At 42.5% G+C, this 18,702-nt stretch overlaps 1 protein-coding gene across 1 annotated transcript in view; it reads left to right on the top strand.

The window, feature by feature from the left end:
* The window catches only part of lama1 (laminin, alpha 1), a 221,825-nt gene that overhangs the window by 105,553 nt on the left and 97,570 nt on the right, over nt 1-18,702 (top strand). The window contains exons 25-31 of the mRNA XM_048596187.1: nt 4,014-4,141; nt 6,544-6,664; nt 8,538-8,663; nt 12,436-12,557; nt 14,153-14,239; nt 14,660-14,853; nt 17,778-17,920. Coding sequence (XP_048452144.1) covers nt 4,014-4,141; nt 6,544-6,664; nt 8,538-8,663; nt 12,436-12,557; nt 14,153-14,239; nt 14,660-14,853; nt 17,778-17,920 — 921 coding nt within the window. The remainder of the gene's footprint in view (nt 1-4,013; nt 4,142-6,543; nt 6,665-8,537; nt 8,664-12,435; nt 12,558-14,152; nt 14,240-14,659; nt 14,854-17,777; nt 17,921-18,702) is intronic.

Raw genomic sequence — 18,702 nt, 5'->3', positions numbered from 1 at the left:
CCCCCCCCCCCCCCAACCCCCGTTGCCAAGTTCAGCCCATTCCCACAAATCTCCCCAGGCCTATCATTGGAGCTTGGGCCTAAAGGTCATTAACAGAAGCACAGTAGCAGCATTTGGTGCAGATATTGGTCCTGATCAAGAGATGATTAATATATTGAGCCAGCAGTAAATTACTGGTATTTGAGGTTCTCAGCACAAGTGACCCTAATGTGGATAAGGACTGGCACCACTAATGGAGCAGTTGAAATCGGGAATACTCAAGACGCCAGAATCAAATCGCGAAGAGCTCACAAAATGTGGAGCAGTTGGGGGGGTGGGGGGTGATGGTCATGGATGGATCTGAAAACAGGGATGAACATTTTAAAAGCTGAATGTTAATATGAGTTAGGTCACAGCAGTGAAGTTTTGGATTAACTGCAGGTTTACCTCAATTTGCTACCTTCCTGATGTGGCCACCTGCAACAATGGGACCAGTTCAAAATGGCAGCAGGCTGAACAGGATTGGAACATTAAACACGCTGAATTTCAGCACACTGCGAATAAATTCCCAATCCATCACAGATAATACAAATAATTTCTCGGCGCTGTAAATTTATCTTCGGATGTGTTATAAGTTAATCTGAAGAATTCATTCTGAATGCCAGCTAGTCACGAAACTCTGCTGTAGGCTGCAGGAGCTGTGAACCCTCACTTCAGCTCCATAGATTCCCTGTCCACAACCCACTCCCACCAAAGATCAGCATTACTGAAACTGAAATCTATCACTGTTTCTATATTCAAGGTATCTACCTCAGAAAAACTATATTTATCAAGTACTTAACACAAGGTAAGAACTAAAGATCAGTTGCAGAGATAAAAGAGCCACAAATTAATAAACAAGGCCACTGGTTTGCACTTTTCCTGAAAGTCTGAATGGAATTGTGGTATTTGAGCTTCAAATATGCCAGAAAGCCTTGTAGTCAGAATATAATTTGTCATGTTCGGTTACCATAAATGAATGACCCTAATGGTACATTTAACATTGGAGAAGATTACTGTTGTTATAAAATCTTCAAACTCACTGCAATGTTTACTATTTGGAAAGTAAGGTTTTTTTTGTGAGTTTTTTTTGTTAGTTTTTTAATAACACGGATGCTTAACTTACCTCGGTTTGTTCTTGTTTGTTGCATTCGTTTAGTTAGACAAGTACAATTGTGCCTTAAAAAAATTAAAGAAACTGGGTGATTATGGTGAAACATTTTTAATAGAATGGCCAATTTCAGGTTCACTTGGCATATGGAAGGCAAATGCAATTTTAGAATTCATTTTGAGGGCTAGAATACAACAGCAGAGATGTATTGCTGAGGCTGTATAAGGCTCTGGTCAGACGGCGTTTGGAATATTGTGAGCAGTTTTGGGCCCCTTTTCTAAGGGAGGATGTGCAGTCTTTGGAGGAGATCCAGAGGAGGTTTTACAAGAATGACCTCGGGGATGAAGAGCTTGTCAGATGAGGAGCATTTGATGACTCTGGGTCTGTACACAATAGAGTTTAGAAGGATTGGGGGGGATCTGATTGAAACTTTCAGAATATTGAGAGGCCTGGATATAGTGAACATTGAGAAGATGTTTCCATTAACAGAAGAGACTTGGACCCGAGGGCACATCTTTGGAATGAAGGAATGACCCTTTAGAACTGAGATAGGGAGAAATTTCTCAAGTCAGAGGATGGGGAATCTATGGAATTCATTGCCAAGGAGATAGGTAAGTTCTTCATTAGTAAGGGGATCAAGGGTTACAGAGAGAAGGCAGGAGACTGGGGTTGAAAAACCTATCAGCCATGATTGAATGGCAAAGCGGACTCGATGGGCCGAATGGCCTAATTCTGCACCTATACCTCATGGTCTCTGTAGTTGGAGCTGCCACACTCTTTGTGATAGGGATTGTTAATTTTGGGACCAATCAGTGTCTAGTCCAGTGCACTAGGTCTTCTGATTGTGCAAATAATGAAACACGCTCTAGCTTTGATGTTTTTTCATTCTTGCACTTTTTTTTTTACCCAAAAGAAAATTGCTCTTACACATTTGAATACCTTCAGAGGAACAGCTTCTCTTAATTTGTCACTTTCACTTTAGTTTCTAACAAAGACTTTGCCCACAGCTTCAAACTTACGCACTGAGTAAGTGGGGTCCATAGTACCTGAATAGTTTGTATCCATTTAGGTCCATGCTGCAGGGAACCTCAGTATACACTGGTGGCTGCATTCACTGCTAACCGCTCCCCCTGTGGAAAGAAATGCCATTTACATCCACAGATTAATGAGCATAGAACAGTTTGGCTCCTTTCCTGTGGTTTGTCATTGGATTAAATGTTATGTTTTATTTTCCTTCTTCAAGGAAGCATTTGAGCCGCATCAAATATTTTAGATGGAGCAAAATTAATGGCCGTTATATGGATTTAAGAAGACAAAAAAAATGTGCAATACAAAATTTAATTGCTGCAAGACGAGCCTTGTAAATGTTGCAAGTGCTGGCCTGTGAACACTTGCTTCAACACTCTGTTAAATAGAGGAGTGTAACTACTGGGTGTAATAAAGTCAATGGACCCAGTGTGTAAAACATTGATCGCTAAAATACGAGTTTCAGAATTATCGCTTTATTGCACTGATGCTGCTGGAGAACGTTTTCTCCTTGCCTTTTTTGTCAGCTGATCCCGCTGAAGTAGATGAAATACTTCATGGAAATGTGACATTGTTTGTGATATTGCAGTTTTTCTAGTCCCTAATGGATGAATTCTGCTTGGATTTAATCCAAGCCTGTCTGTACATACAATAGATGCTACATGTAGCGGGCAGCGATAGGGTTTGATCCTGTTCTGAAGAGAGTCACTAGACCCAAAACGATAACTCTGCTTTCTCTCTACAGATGCTGCCAGATTTGCTGAGTCTTGCCAGCAATTTCTGTCTTTGTCTCTGATTTCCAACATCCTCAGTTCTTTCGGTTGTTTTGATCCTAGTCTGTGTTGAGTTATCTGCTGTGTCAGAGAGCGCAATACATTTGGACGTGGAGTAGAAAAACTTTCCCATTCTGGATCACTCTCTTAACTCTGTTGAAATGAACAATATGTTAAAATACAGGTTGTGGTGGGGGGCAGGGAGTTGCGAAAGTGGCCATTTATACTACTTGTTGCCACAAAAGCAACCAACATCATCAAAGACCCCTCCCACCCCAGTTATAATTTCTTCCAACCTCTCCCGTCAGGCAGAAGATACAAAAGCTTAAACACACGTACCAACAGGTTCAAGAACAGCTTCTTCCCCACAGTTATTAGACTCCTGAATGGACCCCTCAAATTTCAAATTTAATGTTGATCTTGCTTTTTGTGCACCTTCTTTGCAGCTTTAACTTTGTATTCCTCGCTCTGTTCAATTACCCCATGATCTTTGTGTCTTTATATGTTATGGTCAGCTGTACTGTACGCAAAACAAAACTTTTCATTGTTCTTAGGTACATGTGACAATAATAAAATCAAATCAGACCATTTCCTCCAGCAGACTAGCTTGCTGTGTCCAGGTTTAGAGGGAGGGTTAGGGTTAGAGACAGACAATAATGACCTGAGCAAGGTGCCAAAAGGATTGCAGAAGGGTGCGTTATAAACCTGACGAGAGAAGATTGAACCACTCCCAGTGGTAGAAAGGAAATCCATGGAGTGTACCAGGCCTTCCGTTTTCCAGTTTTCTGGCTTGTGCTGGAATTAAGAATCACCCCTAAACCTGTTAAAAACCAATTTTAAGAGAGTCGGGCAGTGTTTAAAAGAAAGGTGTTACATTCTACTTTTTAGAATATTGCTGAATTTAAGTGCAGTTGTAAACTTCATCCTTTGTCCAGGAATTGATATTATAACCAGGATAACCTTCAAAAGAAAAATCAGTGTCTCCTTTGAGTAGAACTCCTCCCCTCAGCGAGCTATGAACGTTATTTGATCTCTTTCTGTTAGATGGTGTTTGATGTTCTGTAATTCCCTTTTTATTTTGAAAGCACGAATGGAAGTATTTCAATTCAGTCTCTGACAAACCTGTCACCCACCCTGATTTCATGTCAGTCCTCAGCAACGTTGAATACATCCTAATTAAAGCTTCCTATGGTACTGGGCTCCAGCAAAGCAGGTAAGCAAAGTCATGATGTGACGCTGACTTCAAGTATAAATAAACCTAGAAGGCTTTGGTGATAGGGTTGCATGGTTCAGAGGTCAAGGGGCCAACACAATCCTCTAGGAGACATTTCCCATCATCCTCTTGTCCACCTGGACCTCTCCACAGTTTTACTATGGAGCGGTCAAGGCCTAGTGGACCCTTAGATGGGTAATTAATGAATGCTTTAGGGCTATTTCCCACTCAGTCTCTATTTTGAGGCGGGTCAGAGGAGTTCAAACCCAGAAGGTGACCCAGGTCAGGCTTTGAGGATCTGAAAGAGGCTGGGACTCCTCCATCAATGGCAACCTTTTAAACACCAGGCCTCTTCCTTTGGCTGGTTCATCTTGTATGGCCTCTGTGCCAACACCCCCAGCCCTGCCCTGCTCTGCTCAAACTGCTGGATCTCACCTCCCTTGCCCCACTCCAGCCTGAGACACCTGGCACTCACTACAGGAGCCTCCTGGGAATGACAGAGCTGCTGGCCAAAAGGTCCCTGAGGTGGGACGTTCTCTCGAGTGAGTGGCCAAAGCCCCACCTTCCACCAGTTAACAGACCTCTGTCAGTGGGAATACATTCAGCACTGGCTCTTCGACATCGGACTGAAACCCCACCATCCCAGATCTTTGGACAGTGTTGTCTATATTGTGGTTTTTAACCAAGGTGGTGGACTTCAATGTAAAATGATAGAGACTGTCACTCATGACCTAAAACAAAAACTGCTGCATGCGTGGCTTTAGAACGTACATGGCTGAATTTTAGTTCCAGCACCTCAGTCCCATCGAATTCAGGTCAGAAGCTGGACTACAGCTGAGGGAAACGCTGTAAGAGTTTTTTGAGGAGGCCACTTCTGGAAGATCCTTTCCAATGATGGATTCTGGGCATGCTGTACATAAGGAACAGCCAATGGGAACATGCCACTAGGGAAGCCAAGCGGCCCATGGCCCACCTGGGTAAGGTGGGCACTGCCATTTAGGTTCCTTCTGAAAACTCGCAAATGACGCTGTGCCCACTGCTGCCAGAACCCGCTCTGGAGGGTGACCTGACCATCCCAGCCCAGTGGTTCCAGCCTGGGCCACTTTTTGTAAGATGCACCTCCAGCGCCAATTGAACAACACGCCATATCTAACCCTCCCTCAAGTGACAGAAACAGGCCCACAGGTCTACAGGTTGGTGGAGAACACTGGTCTCCCACCTCCAGAACCCAACTCCTAACTTGAAATGAAAACTCTGCTCGTTGTTACCATCACATCTGTAAAAAAATAGCTTGTATTACCAGAATCGTACAGCGAGGTCTGGAAATCAGAGTTGCAGAGCATGAATGAATAGGTTACCATTCAGAAAGCTCACATTGGCTGTGCTGGCAATGCAATTTGTTTCAATCAGGGCTAATGGCTATTTTGGCTGATCAAAACATTTAGCCTTAGAATGACCCTAAATGGTTGGTAACAAGTAAATCGACCAAAGTGTGCTGCAAGAAAACTTCACACGTGCCAAAGTGAAATCACAATCATGCAACAAGTCACTCAGTTTTTCGCTAAGAACACCTACTCGGGAAGAACTGTTGGTATAAGCTTTGGATCCTGATAATGCTTATCACTTTACCCTTAACGTCACCGTGCAAATGCTGCAATGTCTATTGTCTGCTCAGTGTCCCAAGGATTATTATTTGTAAAATATGTCCTTTTTCTATTCTTTCATGGGAGGTGGGATGTCACTGGCTGGACTAGTATTTACTATCCATTCCTAACTGGCCTTTAGAAGGTGTTGGGCAGTTGCCTTCTTGAATCACTGCTGTCCTTGACGTCTAGGTATGCCCATAGCGAGGTTAGGAAGGGTGTTCCAGGATATTGACCAAGTGACAGTGAAAGAATCATTATATAGTTCCAGGTTAGGATGGAGAGGAGCCTGTAGGTGGCGGTGTTCCCTATTTAAAGTATTTGGAAGGTGCTATTGGTGGAGCTTTAGTGCATTGTTGCAGTGCAGTTTTGTAGTTGGAACGCACTGTTGCTACCCTGCATCGATGGTTCAGGACGAGTGTGATTCCTGGAGCTGGGGACTGGAAGTATGTCATTTCAGGGGCGAGTTGCACCACCATCTTGTCATTTTGAGGTCCCCAATTTCCTGTTACTATCAGACACCACCTTCACAAGGGGCAACTAGGAATGGGTAACAAATGGTGGCCCGGCCACATCCTGTAAAAGATTGTTTCGAAAATAGACGTTGCAGCAGACTGCTTAATAGTTCTTCTCATTTATTAGAAAAAAGGAGCCGAATATTTGAATATCACATTGTATAAACAAAAGAAAGTGACCACTGGTTTGCTTCATGAATTAAAGAAGTCTGTTCACATTGTATACCTGTTCTCATCTTGCCAGGATTTCTAATATCTCCATGGAGATTGCGATGGAGGATGATGGAACTCATGCATCGAGAGATCGTGCACATCAGATTGAGATCTGTGACTGTCCCCCTGGATACGCAGGCCTCTCATGCCAGGTATAGATGAGCTGGGCTATACCAATTGCTTCTAACCTATGTTCCCAGCTACTGAACAGAGCTGTGTGTATTTAGCAATAACTTTCACCCAATTATGATGGCATTGCAGCCTAACAGGTGTCAGTGCAACCTTTGCATTGAGCTGGCTGGAGCTAAAATCCTTTGAAAATTAGGAGCAACGTGTAATTAGATGTTAAGTGGATTTTATGTTCAGTCGGTTCAAAACTGTACAGTATAATTGGGTCTTTTGTGAAGGGGTAGTGAGCTGTAGAGTCAGGTTTAAGCATGATACGAATTTGGAACACTCTTTGTGAAAGACTTTGGTTGCGAGGAAGCTTGGACCTTTTAAAACTGGGGATAATGGAGTTTTGATTGTAAGGGTGTTGTAAAGCAAAAGCAAGAAGATAGAGGTGAGGCTCAGTTCGGTTATGTTCTTATGGATGGTGAGGCTGGCCCAAGACATTATAGCCTCCTAGGTTGTCATGACATTAAATATGACACATGGTCTTGGAGAGGGATGAATTCCAACTCAGCCTCCCATTTCGCCTTTGAAAGAAATGGCTGACATTTGGCTTTGTTGTATCTACAAAGATACCTCAGGCATTGCTCTGTCTCAACTGCGCCTGTCAATGGGTTAGTAGCCTACCTGCCTAAAATATATGTACAGTTCTTTAAGTATACAAACTGCTGTCCCATAAGGCCATAAGAAATAGGAACAAGGGCAAGCCATTCGGCCCCTTGAGCCTGTGCTGCCCTTCAATAGAAAAGTGGCTGATCTGACATTCCTCACATCCACTTTCCTGCTCTTACCCTTGACTCCCTGACTGATCAAGAAGCTGTCAATCTCCCCCACAAGGATTTTACCCCCACATTTTTCAACTCTCTGACAGGAGAAATTCCTCCTCATCTCAGTTGTAAATTGGAACCCCTTTATTCTGAGCCCCATGCCAAATCTGTTTGCAATGATGATCTACATGGCATTTGGACAGTTTAATAATTGCCCAGTGAAGCTGTCTGGCCTGCTGAGTCCTTCCAACATTTTCAGCTCATAATTCTGCAACTGCAATATTTTGCCGCTGTAGATGGGGTTTGGGTATTATCAAGTCTGGTTTTAACAAACTGTTGATCGTAGAAGGAATTCAGACAGTAGAACATAGAGCTCAGAAAATTCAAAGTCAAACTAAAAAGAAATCAATACAAGTACCAAATAGCACGGTGAATAGAGTTGACAGAATACAAACACAGTGGAACGTAGGAGGCTGAAGGATGACCTTACAGAGGTTTAAAAATCATGAGGGGTACAGGTAAGATGAATGGCAGGTATCTTTTCCCTAAGGTTGGTGATTCAAGACTAGGGGATATATTTTTAGAGTGAGGGAAGAACGATTTAAAAAAGACCTGAGGGACGAGTTTTTTACACAGAGACTCATTCACGGATGGGGGTACAGTTACAATGTTTAAAAGATATTTGGATAGGTACATGAATATGAAATGTTTGGAGGGATAAGGACCAGGAGCAGGGAGGTGAGACTAGTTTAGTTTGGGATTATGTTCGGCATGGACTGGTTGGACTGAAGGGTCTGTTTCCATGCTGTATGACTCTGTGACTCTATGTGATGGTAGATTCAAGCAGAACATATTTGTAGGGAATAATTTTTCACTTAATCTGGCAGCAGGACTCAACTGGAGTTTGTCCCCCTCATCTATTTTAAACCGTTTGCCAATGAAGGTAATGGAAAGTAAACTTGAATAAGGTGTGAAATGAGTGAATGGTATGTCCCCTTCAGTTTCCTGCTGAGTGACGTAGGTTTAAGTTACTTATCAGTAAGAAATACTATACTTTACCTTTTCACTGTTATCTTGGTTTTTAAAGGAATGTGCTCCTGGGTTCTACAGACAGAAGATGATATTTGGCCTACAGTCACTCGATATTGTGTGTGTCTCATGCCAGTGCAACAATCACAGTAACGTCTGTGACCTTGATACAGGCAAATGTCAAGTAAGTGCCACCTATCGATGAATGAAGCCCGTGCAAAGATTTACAAGATGCTGTAACTAAATTGATCAGTAACACTGTGCCCTTCAATATGAATCCAATCGCTGGATGAGGTTTGAGAAATCATTCACTGTTTGCTGATGGGCAGGGGAGAATTTTGGGGTGATTTTCAGCCCGGAGGCGGGTATTGGGAATCAGTAAATGCCGGCTCTGAAGGCAGAATTTTCAATGTCGGAAGCTGTTGCTGGTTGCAGCCAGACCAGTGGATCCATGACTGGTAGCTGCAGAGAGCTGCTGTTTAAAGGTCTACATTCGTCCCTTCTGTTTCTTAAAAAGGAAGAGCAGGCCCTTCCCATCCCCACACACTACCCATGCCCCATCTGTGCCACTCTATACCCCCAAACTCCTCATGAACCATGCCAACGTGTGCCTCTCCTCCCACTCTGCCAGACCCTTCCATGCCCCATTCACCCACTTTTTACTGTCTGGACACAATGACCCCTACAGTGACAAATGAATGTGTAAAAAAAATTGATAAGAAACAGTCATTTATTGATAAATGAGTTCTGAAGAAGTGTCATTTCGGACTTGAAACATTAACTCTGATTTTTTCTGCAGATGCTGCCAGATCTGCTGAGTTTCTTCAGCACTTTCCATGTCTGATAACTTTTCACAACTTTAAAACCACTACGTTTAAAACACTCCAATCATTTGCAACCTACCATAAGTATCAATTATTTTAAAGTTTCAGCAGCCGGAATCTCAAACATTTATAATCACTTCACCTGCTGCAAACAAACGTTGTAAGATTCATCCAAGACCTGTCAATGAAGCAGGGTTTCAGGACAATAATGGTTATCATAGAGTCCTACAGCACAGAGACAGGCCCTTTGGCCCAAACTTGTCCATGCTGACCAAAATGTCCATCCACGCTAATCCCATTTCCCTGCACTTAGACTATATCCTTTTAAACATTTCCTGTCCATGTATTCGTCCAAATGCCTTTTAAATATTATTAATGTACCTGCCTCAACCACTTCCACTGGCAGCTCATTCCATATATGTATCACCCTCTGTGTAAAAAAAGTTGCCCCTCAGGTTCCCATGTATTCTTTCCCCTCTTACCTTAAACTGATGCCGTCTAGTCCCTGGTTCCCCAACCCTGGGAAAAAGACTGAGTGCATTCACCCTATCCATGCCTCTTATGATCTTATACACTTCTATAAGATCCCCCCCTCTTAGTCTCCTATGCTTTTGTCCAACCTCTCCCTATAACTCAGTCCCTTGAGTCCTGGCAACATCCTTGCAAATTTCTTCTGCATTCTTTCCAGTTTAATAACATCCTTCCTATGGCAAGGTGAACAAAACTGAACACAATACTCCAAGTGTGGCCTCACCAATGTCCTGTACAACTGCAACATAACTTCCCAACTTCTACACTCAATATCCTGACTGATGAAGGCCAGTGTGCCAAAAGCCTTCTTCACTGCCCTATCTACCTGTGACTCCACTTTCAGAGAACCGTGCACCTAAACTCTAAGGTCCCTCTGTTCCACTACACTCCTTAAGGCCCTACCATTCACCATGAAACTCCTACCTTGATTTGACTTTCCAAAACGCAACACCTCACACTTGTCTACATTTAACCCCATTTGCCATTTCTCTGCCTACTTCCCCAGCTGGTCCTGCTGCAATTTCTGATAAGCTTCCTCGTTGTCCACGATATTGCCTATTTTATTGTCATCCACAAACTTACTAATCATGTCTTGTACATTCTGGTTATCTCCATCAAGCCTCATTATGCATTTGTGGCTGGTGGAATATGGAAGCAGCAAGAGGAGACCTTAAATTGGCATTAATGCCATTCAACAATGTAACATTTCAAGGGTTGATATGCATATGAGTGTCAGCTGACTCTGACTCTGACTCTGAGCTCAGTGTCAATTTTGTTAAAATTCAGCCTGGAGATGTTTGCAGAGGTCCCTGGGTAGTAGAAACTGGCCCTGTAGAAATTTAAAATGCCTGGTCAATCTCAGTGCGTGTATGCATGCCAGGACCTCTGCAGGGTCTGTGTGCCATCTCCCAACTTAGGTCCCATTTCCAATAATCTAGAGACTGAAAGGTCAGCATCTCTAACAGTGAAGGACTAGCTTAGTACAGTACTTCAATAGACTGCCAGTCTTGGGTTTTTGTGCTGAAGTCATGCAACTTCCTTGCTCCAGAGGTAAGAGGACAACCAACTGAGGAATACAAGGGGTAACAAGGTGTAGAGCTGGATGAACACAGCAGGCCAGGCAACATCAGAGGAGCAGGGAAGCTGACGTTTCAGGTCTGGACCCTTCTTCAGAAATGCAAGGGCATTGACAAGGGCCTGCCTTTACACTCAAGGAACGATTCGAAGTTTGTGAGTCAAAACAAAGTCACTGTTGAGAAACCGTCAAGGCTCAATCAAATCCTTGGATTCCTTCCTCACGTTTTTGAGATGAGGAATTCTGCCCAGCCTGGCAAACGTATCCCTGGGAGACCAATGCAGAGGTAAACTATAAACCTGGACCTTGCCACCTCACCTCTTAGTACCACAGTGGGTTCCGTAAAGCAGAAGAGTCATTGAAACCTCACCCCATGCAGCCCCCAACACCATGAGTTTAGCTTTTATTTTGACCCAGTAATTTAGTAGAAGAATCACCATAATAATTTTTAACACTAAAAAAAATTCTAACAAGCCAAGGGCTGGGCAGTGCATGAACAAATTAGCAAAGCTATATCACACAAAAAAAATCTAATGTTTCTTATAATTTATTTTGCTGACATACTGTGTAGACGTTCTCACATCCCAGAGGTATAGCCAGAGTAGATCTTGTTTAAAATTGTGGTTCGATCTGAAGGAAATACTCTTTTTACTTCTTTGTGAAGCCAAATTTAAAAGCTGTAGATTGCTCTCCAGATATAAGGCAATAACGTACCCTTCTGGATGCTGAGATTAACTATTAACTTTGATTTAGAATAGCAATTTTAGCTGGAAATGAGAGCAATTTCTGATTTGATATTATGCATATTAGATTCCCACTTGTTAACGTTGTATTGATCACTATTAAGCCCAAACAGTGCAATAAAGCTCTGGTATAATAGTTCTCCATCCTTCCTAATGAAAAACTCTCAAAGCATGGCGATAAACTCAATTGCAAGGCTTTCAGAAGGCAGTGGGAGTAGCTGAACTCTTTCTTTCATTGTCAAAAATTGGAAATTAATACCTTGATTAGGAAGATGATAACTGTATATGTGATTAGATCCAATGCTCGAATTAAACTATTAGTATAAAATATTCCACAGTCATGATCACCTTTGCTGATGCTGATACTACAATAAGCAAGCCTTTGACTTTAATAAATAGGCAATAGCTATTCTGCCTTAAAATACCTTCACAAGATCAGAGGCCACATCTTATTAGTAAGCACCTGCAGATTGTATGTTAAGGATGTCAAGACTTGTGGTTTTGCAGGCAATAACCACACATTTCATTTATTTCAGCTATTGAATGTGTGTGAGACAGGGAATTTTCAGCCTGTCTCTCAAATAAAACTCCAAGGCTATTGTCCCTGGCTGCTCTGGTGCTGCCTCACTGAGGAAGCAGTCTTTCAGAGAGAGGTGATGGCCCTCTAAATATAGATATGGCTAACCCAAGTCATGTTTATGTGGATTATAACTGCATTAGTCTTACCTCTAACTCCAGTCAGCAAGGATAACCTGCTTGTTATTTTCTGTTTCTCGAAATCAGGCTTGTCGTGACAACACTGTGGGTGATCACTGTGAGCTGTGCGCTTCAGGGTACTATGGCAGAGTCAATGGATCTGTCGCAGACTGCTCCCTTTGTGCCTGTCCCAGGTCCAATTCTGGCAGGTAATGTTTATAACCACAGGCACCTGTTGTTCTCAAAGCATTTTCTTTCGTTCTGAAAGGAGGCAAGTGTATCTCACATGTTGCTGCACAACACATTTGAGGTGATCAGATGCAATGGGGATAAAATGAAAGAGTGTAGGAACTAGGAACAGGAGTGAGCAATTCAGCCCCTGGAGCCTTCTCCTTTTGATGTGATCATGGCTGATCTCATCTCGGCCTGAACTCCACTTTCTTGCCTGCTCTCCATAAACCTTCAACCCGTTACTAATTCATAATCGATCTATCTCCTCCTTACATTTACTCAATATCCCACCCACCACACTCTGGGGTACTGAATTCCACAAATACATGACCCTTTCTCCTTATCTGTTTGAAATTTGCTACCTCTTATCCTAAAACTATGACCTCTCATTATGGATTATTCCATGTGTGGAAACATCCTTTCGATGTCTACAGTGAAAGTGAAAGAAAATAATCAGGAATACCTTAAGTGCCTCGAAAGGCCAGTCAGAATTTCACTACCACCTTCACAGCGCCAACTGGGGATAGGCAGTAAGTGCTGGCTCAGCCAGCGATGCCCACCTCCCACGAGTGAGTAAAATAAAATGATGGATAGGTGATGCTGGTATTAAGATTGGAGCGTTTCTTTGGAAGCAAAGACAGCATCACTGATACTGAGCTTCTTTCTTGGAGCATGTCTGCAATCCACAACCCTATCTAATGACCATCCACTTGGGAGCAAACTAGCATTGAATTTGGCAGTAATGTTGACCTTTGCTAATGCCAACATCGTTAAAAGAACTGTAGCTTATTTTTACTTGTGGAGATTCTAGATACATAAAGAGATTTGAGAAAGATGCACATTTACGCTCTTGTTAAGAAAGGGATTTCTGGCAGCAAAACAAATACAAAGGGTTGAATTTTGCCCATTGTCACACTCAGTAGTTCTATTGAAGTTAATCAATCAGTGTTCTCACCTGAATTGTGGCAAATGTTTGTGCTGATGATACTAAGGGGTATTGGTGGTTTGAAGTGTTTGCATTTCAGATACTTCCCAAAATGTGCTCAGTTGTGTTACTTCAGCATCTCATCAGCATCAAACATTTCCAAATGTGCTTTTCTCTTTCACTATAAAAGATATTGATGTGTCAATCCTGCTTAATTTTTAATTTAATGGAGGTAATTTTAGCTTTGATGGATAGTATAAAAAGAAGGGGCAGAAATGTGTACACCCAGACTTCATTGAAAAGAAGAATTAGATGGGTTGTATAAGGTTAGGGGGAGTCAATGTTGTCCTTTTTACACCAGCGATCTAAGATAAAGTTACCCCTAATTTTTCAAGATCCCATGAAAGATCATTATACTGTGCAACGGAAGTAAATGCAGGTATGCAATAAATAAATAGTTTAATATGCCATAAATATGTTTTGAAGCAATTGTGAACAACAAATATGCCCGTTATTGCAAATTGTTTTGTAACCAAACCATATCAATTTTTTGTTGAAATAAATCCCCAATGGTTTTGAACTCCTGTCAACACATGTCTCACAATTGTTTTGTGTTGCTTTCTAACTCTGCCCCCTTTCTTTCACCAGCTTTAGCCCCACGTGTGTATTGGAGGGTGTACGTGATTTCCGCTGTACTTCCTGCCTGGTTGGGTATGAAGGACAGTACTGTGAGAGGTTGGTTTCTTTATTATATCAGACACTGTCATTATTGTTGTTTTCCCACATGGCTTGGAACCCTGTACAGTCTTTGCATAGCAGATTTATCTGTTACATAAATCAACGTTACTCTGATTGTAATTTTACAAGAAAATGTCATGCTTTAAGAACTGTATGCCATCTAGCCATATAATTTAATGGCTGAATCTCATTCATTCTACCCCGAACAATCAAATGTTATGCTCTTCATGTAAAATGTAATGGGAATTGTGCTATGCATAGGAGCAGTTGGCATGGGTCTTGTTAGATAAATTCATCCTTTCTCAGATGTGTGTCATCCTATGTGAGAGTTTAGTACACAGAAAGATACTTGAAAAATCAAAAGGCCATCATTAAACACTGATTTCTTTTCTGTTTCTTCCTGTTTTGTGCCTTTAGATGTGCGCCAGGTTACTATGGTAACCCACATGTTCCAGGCGGTAGATGTCAAAGGTGTGAATGTAACCCGAATGGTTCTGTGCACATCAACTGTGATCCTTTAATGGGCCACTGCGTTTGCAAGTCAGGTGTAACAGGGCGTCTCTGCAATCAATGTGAATCTAAGCATGTGCTGATAGAAAGCGAATGCATATGTATGTATATTTACATCTTTTTACACGTTAGAAACATCTTAAATGGATAACATAGGATGAAGTTTTCTGTAGACTCTCCTGTTTCCTTTAGAATAGGTTTTGGCAATCTGTTCCAGACACCCTGATTCATTGTGACAGAAAATTATTTCTGGCATCAAGTCCTCTATTTCCTGATTTTGTTTTTCTCCTGACTCATTTAGAGGATGTGCTGTTGCTGGTGAAGCCAGCATTTGTTGGCCACCCCTCATTGTACATGAACCGAGTGGCTATTTCAGAGACAATTTAAGAGACAAGCACATTGCTGTGGGTCTGGAGTCGCGTGTGTGTGGCAAACCAAATAAAGGATGGCATGATACCCACCTTAAAGGACATTAATGAACAAGATGGGTTTTTACAGCAACTGAAGATGGATGTCATGGTCATTATTAAGCCCTGCAATAGCTATTGTAGAATTTGAACCACTGTCCACAGAGCATAAGGCTAGACCTCTGGATTACTAGTCCAACGAAATTGAGTTGTGTCACCATCTCTATGACGTCCCTGAGTTGGAATTATAGAAACCATACACTGTGGAAGCAGGCCATTCAGCTCATCAAGTTGATACCGCCCCTCTGAAGAGCATCCACCCAGACCCATCCCCCTACTCTATAACCCTGCAATTCCCATGGCTAATCCACCTAGCCTACACATCCCTGGACCCTCAAGCATGTCCAATCCACCTGTAACCTCCACATCTTTGGAGCGTGGGAGGAAACCCACGCAGGCAGAGGAGAACATGCAAACTCCAAACGGAAGCCTGAGGGTGGAATTGAACCTGAGTCCCTGGCGCTGTGAGGCAGCAGTGCTAACCATTGAGCCACCGGACCAATGGGTTCTCCTGTCCATAACCAGATCAAATAACCAGATGAGAGAAAACATTTGTAAAGCTGTAAGAAAAGTGTGGCAGTGTGGAACTAGTTGGGCAATGATTAATTACCCATGGGGAAATCCCTTCCAAAGAACCAGCACAGACACAATAAGTCAAATGGCCTCTCTCTGTGCTGCAACATTCGGAATCATTTGAGAGCCCAACCAACAGACTTGAAATGTGATTGTCACTGAGTAGCCTGATTATGATTGAACACTGTGTGACATGTCATATCATACAAAAATTTGTTAACCTTGCTCAGTAACAGCCAGTTTCCACCAGCTGTGTGTTGTAAAATTCATTACTTCCAGCTTTTGAGTCTCGCTGCTGCTTGGAGTTGAAATTCCACAGAGCAATGTTTATAGCACCTTGGTTAATGAATTTATATGCAAGGTTCTTCCGTTTAACAGGGCTGTTATCTTGTTCAGTGCAAACAGATCAATATTGTTTAAAAAGTAAACAGAAATGTTATTCAGGTGCCAAGGCATTTCAAATTATCGCACAGTAGATTTTCAATTTTCCCGTGCTTCAGGGAAGACAGTCTGTATTGTTAGTGTTGAACATCATGTTTCATGATCAACTGGATATGATCTGCCATTCATTCTGGTCTGCTTTTAATGCACTTACAGGGAAAAGAGATTGCACAGAGAAAACTCTGTGATGAGGTTACTGATATCAGTGGACAGGTCAAAGGGATTATTTTAAAAATCACAGGTACCTTGTTCTGAACAGTTTTGTGCACACACATGTTTGTGCATGAGAGTCAGGTACTTGCATGTACCGATATTGAGGCTACACACATTGTGCAGTAGCTTTTTGCTCTGTTGTCATAGAAAGCCTTTGATAAGGTTCTGCATAGTAGGCTATTTAGTAAAGTTAGATTGCATGGGATTCAGGGTGAGGTTGCCAATTGGATACAAAATTGGCTGAATGGCAGGAAACAGACAGAGAGTGGTAGTGGAAGGTTGTTTTTTGGACTGGAGGTTTGTCACCAGCAGTGTTCCACAGGGATCAGTGCTGGGTCCACTTTTGTTCACATTTACATAAAAGATTTGGATGAGAATTTAGGACGCAAGATTAGTAAGTTTGCAGATGACACTAAAATTGGTGGCAGAGTGGACAGTGTAGAAGGTTTCCTAAGATTACAAAGAGATCTTGATAAATTGGGTCAACGGGCTAAGGAGTGGCAGATGGAGTTTAGTTTGGAATAAAGGCGAGTTATTGCACTTTGATAAAGCAAACAAGGGTGGGACTTATACAGTTAGTGGTGGGTCCCTGGGTAGTGTTGTAAAACAGAGATACTTAGGGTGCAGGTACATAATTCTTTGACATTTGCATTACCGGTAGACAGGCTGGTTAAGAAAGCATTGCAGGAGAAGGCGTTGCAGAAGGAGACAGTGCAGGAATATGGTGTTGGTGTTGAAGTTGAAGATAAGCCATTATATTATTGAATGGCAGTGTAGGCTGAAAGGGTTGAATGGCTTCCACCTGTTCCCATTTCTTACATTCTTCTGTTGTTCCAGCTCTCCTGTTGAGGAACAGAGCTTGTGGGAAGTACATTTCTAAACTCACAGATGTTCCAAACATGCCTAAAAGTGACCCCTTTCTGCAGTAAGATGAGGATGCAATTTTACACTAGGGAATTTAAAAAGAAACTTTTACCACAGCTTGCAAACTAATTAAACTGGAAAAAAACTCGAATAAAAGTGAAATAGTGTGGATGCTTGAAATTTGAAACAATCACAGAGAATACAGAAGTTCAGCAGGTCCAGCAGCATATGGGGAGAGAGAGGAACAGAAAGCCCGTTATCACTGTTTTTGAAGAGTCACACTGGACTCAACATTAAGTCTGTTTCTGTCTCCATGGACACTGTCAGGGCTGCTGAGTTTCTCGAGCAATTTCTGTGTTTTTTTTGGAAAAACTCACCTTTTACTCTTCAACGTTATTCCATTTAGGTAACGGAATCATTGGAAGACTGTGACAGATTTTTGACATTTCTCACACTTTCTCCCCCAGCTTGTGATGATGATTGCACAGGACTCCTGCTATCTGACCTTATCAATTTGGAAACCATTTTGATGACATTAAACGTAACAGGCTTTGATCCAGCTCCCTATAATCTCTTTGCTGACATAGAAAACAGGACAGAACAATACAAGGTGAGATGCTCTATTTGCTTTCTTGGTGACTCGGGTGAGGTCATCTGTCATCAGACAGAGATCAGGATGGGTTACAGAGTTATCAAGTTAAAGTTTTGTCCATCAATGACAGCTTTCGGTCTTTCCAAAGAGACCGGGGCAAAACTTTACATTTCCCCAGCAGTCAGTTTGCAAGCCAGTGTGGATTAGTTGGATTACTTTATCAATAGGATCCCAAGCTCCCCAACATCCCCACACTGTTCCAACATGGTGAGCATAGCCTTTGCCAGCCCACCCATTCCTGCCCTGATCTGGGTCCTGTCAATGAGGGCTGTTTGCCCTTCCACCCAGGCTGGTGAAGCTATTGGGGATGCCCAGGATGTCACCCTGCTGAGGCTTCAGGTGGGAGGGGTGTCTCAGCAACGGCCTCCTTTCAACATCATTCGCCCTTCCAGTCCCTCCCCCATAACAAGCCATCAATTAAGTCTGGTCCCAGTGGATGCTGAGTCCCCCTTTTCCTCTCCATCAACACCAATACCACCCAGCTTCTCTCCTCAGCCTGAGACACACACACACACACACACACACACACACACACACACACACACACACACACACACACACACACACACACACACACAGCAACACACACACACAGCAACACACACACACACACACAGCAACACACACACACAGCAACACACACACACACACACAGCAACACACACACACACAGCAACACACACACACACAGCAACACACACACACACACACACCAACACACACACACACCAACACACACA

This window comes from Rhincodon typus, chromosome 4, assembly GCF_021869965.1.
Source record: "Rhincodon typus isolate 14 chromosome 4, sRhiTyp1.1, whole genome shotgun sequence".
Taxonomy (NCBI): domain Eukaryota; kingdom Metazoa; phylum Chordata; class Chondrichthyes; order Orectolobiformes; family Rhincodontidae; genus Rhincodon; species Rhincodon typus.
This window is presented reverse-complemented; position numbering and strand designations above follow the sequence as displayed.